General features: G+C 42.2%; 1 protein-coding gene across 1 annotated transcript in view; it reads right to left on the minus strand.

The window, feature by feature from the left end:
* kcnab1b (potassium voltage-gated channel subfamily A regulatory beta subunit 1b) overlaps nt 1-3,556 on the minus strand; it is a 26,729-nt gene extending 23,173 nt beyond the window's left edge. The window contains exons 1-2 of the mRNA XM_041993336.1: nt 3,109-3,556; nt 1,805-2,351 (exon numbers count right to left, since the gene is read on the minus strand). Coding sequence (XP_041849270.1) covers nt 1,805-2,019 — 215 coding nt within the window. The 5' untranslated portion in view covers nt 2,020-2,351; nt 3,109-3,556. The remainder of the gene's footprint in view (nt 1-1,804; nt 2,352-3,108) is intronic.
* Nucleotides 3,557-4,793: the final 1,237 nt, after the last annotated feature.

The following is a 4,793-nucleotide window of genomic DNA, read 5'->3' on the forward strand; positions in this document are numbered from 1 at the left end:
CGAACAGCAATGCCATGCACATCCAATGCACACACGTGCACTCGTGCACTTGGTGCATTGTGCCAATGCATACGCCCACTGCTGCACACGCTCTCGTCTTTGAGGAAAATCTCGGTGTGATGCTATCACACGGAGAAAACTTCAAAGAAAACAACACAGGTTCAGTTGTGGACTTTGCTTCACTTCAAGAGAAAGAAATTCCCTGTCAGGTACAATCCAAAGAAATGCAAGTATCTACTCCAGAAGCTCTGAGTCAGAAACTTGAAGAGAGAAGAAGCAAGAGATGGTGTACAATAAGATAGGCTATTTGCTGAGGGCTTTAAGCAAACTTTACTGTTAACTTCCTCCAACATAAAAAACATTTAGAAACGCTGAACTGGTTCACACAATAGGAGTCACCATGCTTGTGTTGTGTAGGGCTGAGAACAGATTGAAGTTAGCCATTTCAATGTTGTTATGGAAACGAGATGAGATTTCATGACAAGCAGACACTTGTCAGAGTTTAGCTGCTCTGCATTCAATCTGCTCATATTCTGTTAACTGCTTCTTTTGTGTGAACTGACCCATGTGCCCCAATTTTGACTTTGATTTGGTTTCTAAATCTTTTTCTTTCTTTCTTTCTTTCTTTCTTTCTTTCTTTCTTTCTTTCTTTCTTTCTTTCTTTCTTTCTTTCTTTCTTTCTTTCTTTCTTTCTTTCTTTCTTTCTTTCTTTCTAAAAAACCATCCTCTCCTCCCTGTATCTTTCCTGATCCGGACACGGTCCATGATGATGTCACCCTCTCCAGTGAGTTAACTGGAGAGGGTGAGGTGGAAGCTACTGTTTTGCTCCCGCGGTCTGGGTTAAGAGCCCACTCACTGAGATAAGAGAGCATTGTTTACTTGGCCCAGCCTTGTTACAACTCCCACACAGACGCACATGGAGAGCTCTACCGCCCGCACTCCACAGCTTTTACTGTCACACTTTCCACAATGTACTGTGTGACTGTGGTTAGTTATTAAGAACTGTGTAGAGTCAGTCTTGATTGCACTTCCATCATAATGCCAGTCTAAACTTCCTATACAGTCCCTGTAGGCTGTTTGTTCTTTGCTGAACACTTGTTGTGTGTAACAACAGCTTTTTGATGAACATCCCTGTCAGGTTTTCAGATTTGCATATTTCCTTCTTACAGCGTTTTCTAATGGGACTGCATCAAACTGTGCAGTATGACTTGTATCATTATGTGCTTTATTTCATGATCTGGTTCTTTCTTCACTGGATTTGACTGTTTTTTTTTAACTAAATCTAACAAAGCTTCCCATGCAACAATGGTTGTATTTGGAGGTCATGAGAAAGCATTTCTTACAAGATGGGGCTCCCATCCCAAGATGCATCATCTCTGTGTGGTATCAGTTATTAATCTCTATTAGTATTAGGCTATGGGACATGCTGTGAATAAAAAAATCAGCCAGGATTTTAAAACCAGGATTTAGAAAAAAATCTGGTCTTCTCTCAAATAGAATTGTAACTACTTACATCCACATGCTCCTCTATGAAGTTCACCAGTATCACAGTTTACTATGAAACATCAGCTGAAAAAATCTCTGTTTCTGTCTTGACACATTCATACTCGCATTCACACACGAACCCCATCCCACTCATCACCTGCCACAGCTCATGCATCCTGATTTTTTTCTATCATTTCTCCTTTTTTTTTTACTCACATTCTGAATTCTCGCAGGTGTCAGAACTTAGAATAACCTGCCACCTACTCCTTCCACCTCACTCTCACAAAGTCTCCATCATCACCACCATCAGTTTACGTACCGGTACTTCATGCCAGTCAGCTTGGCGGTGGACTCTTTGAGGTTGTGGTGGTAGCGATGGGTGAAGGAGCCCAGGCTGCGAGCTATCAGAGCCACCGTGCGGAAGCGGGCACGGGCATGACTAGCTGTGTTGGGGCTGGTGGCATTCTGTTTGCTGTGCTCGCCGTTTCGCGGGGCCTTAAGCCCATGGTCCGTACATGCAAAGGACACTTGCATGGTTGTTAACAAAGACCACCAGTTGCTCCAACAATCTCACGGCTTTGTTTGTGTCCAGTACTTTACAGTCTCTTTTTCTGTCTGTTGAGACTATATTTCGGTCTTTGTTGTTACATGAAGCTGAAATTCAGAGGTCCAGTCCTGTCCTGTCTAATGCTGCAGAATTTCGTAAGAAAATAACAAGAAGGAATGATGAAATTATAAGCTTATTCAGCTTCTTTTGAGAGAAGAATCCCAAACCTATACAGCCTCAACATTGGACAAATCAAGGGTGTAGTCTTGGCCAGTTTTTCAGGAGCTGGGACAGGGATCCTGAGCTGGTCTGACTGCACCTAAAAATATGAGAGAGGGTGGAGATGGAGGGAGAAGGATGAAGAAGAAGCACTGAATGAGTTGCTTGGAGAGAGGTCCAACTGAGAAGATAACTTGACCAACGGAGAGAAAACATCTAGCCAAACCAGAAAAAATTAGAACAACAGATAAAAGCTCTTTGTGTTTTCTGTATCTGTGTTTTGTCAATTTAACGCCTCCTGCTCACATCTCTGAGCTCCTTCAACTTATAGTGTAAAATGAGCTCAGTTCTGCCCCAGTTTTTCCTGTCTTTTTAGCTCATTTTTCTTTCTTTGCCTGTCTTGTATTATTTCTCTCCCTCTTTGTAAATATACTATTCCAACTCAAATCTTGTAGCTTCTGTCACTTTCACTCTTTCTGCTACATCTTTCCCGGATGCCTTTTTTTCTCTCAGATTATGTCAGACTGCCAGGAAATGTAGATGCCAAGGGAGTCTTTCTTGCCCTCCAATTGCGACTAAACATTTTTATCAAACACCTGTAATGAGAAGAGTTACACTGCACCACCACATTGTGATGTTGACACTGCACAGGCACATGCACATTATCATAGACACTTGCACTCCTGCCACACATCTTAAAGAGAAGGTAATGCTTTTCAGAAGTGGCATTGATTGCAAATTCAAAAATAAAACAAAACAAACTGCATGCACAAATGTTTCCTGGCAGGTAGGAACATTTGTTTCCATTCACAACACACACGCACAAACCAAATCTTAAGTGGTACAAGTCATCTTACATAGTGAGTTGCCAGCGATCAGTAAGAAAGACGGACGAGGCAGAACTGAATCATGTGTGCTCTGCTACAACTTTAAGTGGAATCGAGCAGTGTTACACACAGAGCAGATGTCCCACACAGATCTGCCTCCCGACAGAGGAAGTATGTCCCTGCAGCTGTCCTCAGACCAAGCAAAAAGCCTTGTCCCGCCTCCAAAGTCCTCAAGGAAGTTGCAGAGCTCTTTATGGTCCCCAGCTTTGCACCAAGACAGCTCTGTCTGATAGAATGGTGGAACGATAATGAAGAAGCAGAGTGGAGGAAGAGGAGAATGGAGTATGCATGGTACCTCACTTCAGGGAGAGGAGGACAGATGCAGTGAGGAGGCGAGGAGCAGCATGTGTTTGAGCGCAGAGAGTGAGCCAGTCGCTGAATGAGGAGAAGGTGGGAGGGGGGTTGGAGAGAGAAAGAGAGAGTGTGCATATAGACAACTGGCTCTGACTGAGTGGCTGGAAGAACTGCAGTGTTTTCACTATGGCGCCACACACAGAGGGGAAGAGAGCGCGGTAGATTCTGAATGGAAATCAAGACAGCCGAGCTGACTTGATGTATGTGGCGTATCTTCTTTCTTAAAGAAATCCACCTCAGGCATAATGTCAAGGTGGCTGAAGCTGGTTAATTACATTAACCCTCATACAAACAATCCCAAGCATGTTCACTTGACTGGACATTTTACTGGCCACCCCCAGCTTTCTGTGATCTGCTACAACAGTGCATGCTCATTTTTAAGAGCAATTTTAATAATTTTACAAGCACCCACTACCACTCTATATCCTACAAAAATAACATGACAGCTCTTCCTGTTTTTTGAAAAACAGCAATTTCTAGTTTATTACAGCCTTATAAAAGAGGACCTAGTGACTTCTCAGAGCAGATGACGAATACAGATCGGTTGAAGTGGTAAAGTGCAATAGAGCATAAAAACCACTGAACAGCACACCGCCTTACTTTCCTCCCCCACGTAGCAGTTATGTGACAATGCCAAATTTCATGGTTCATTGAACATCCACACACCTCGAGGCCAACACAGCTTTATTTAGATCATTTGTGATTGTGTTTGATAAGAGTAGACACTAGTAAAATCGGTTCAGGAAGCCTCTGTCATTTTAATGAGTTTATACTCTTTGCATACTCTACATTATTATAGCACTTCTTGTCACATTCTGTTTGAAAAAAGCCGACATAAATGTATAGTTGTTAAAAGGGTGTTTGGAGCCAGCATCAAGCAGCTTTAGTTTATTGCTGTAGCTTGTGTCTCTTATAACTAAATTAATGAATAGATAAAACATCTAGACCACTGTGAGTGGACAAAGGATTGATCCAAAATGGAAGTGCATGATGATTGGTTATTCTTAAAATGTGCCAAACTGGATTTTAGAGGGATGATATTAAGTGATGGAAGATGAGCCTGAGCTACAAAGTAGGCATTGTGGGCAGTGATGTCCTGTGTGGAGAAAAATTACAACACTCATTTTTAATGATGACCATGGGCTTTGGAGACCATTTCAGTGTTTAACTACACATCTAACTCATTGAATGAATACAAAACCATTAAAAAAAGCAGGTCTGTTTGAGTATTTTGGAAGGTGGAGCTTAATCATGCTGCAGCTGAGGATTTTATTTAAACTGAAGACCTGCAGGGTGTTTAG

Source organism: Melanotaenia boesemani, chromosome 8 (genome assembly GCF_017639745.1).
Source record: "Melanotaenia boesemani isolate fMelBoe1 chromosome 8, fMelBoe1.pri, whole genome shotgun sequence".
In the NCBI taxonomy this organism is placed as follows: domain Eukaryota; kingdom Metazoa; phylum Chordata; class Actinopteri; order Atheriniformes; family Melanotaeniidae; genus Melanotaenia; species Melanotaenia boesemani.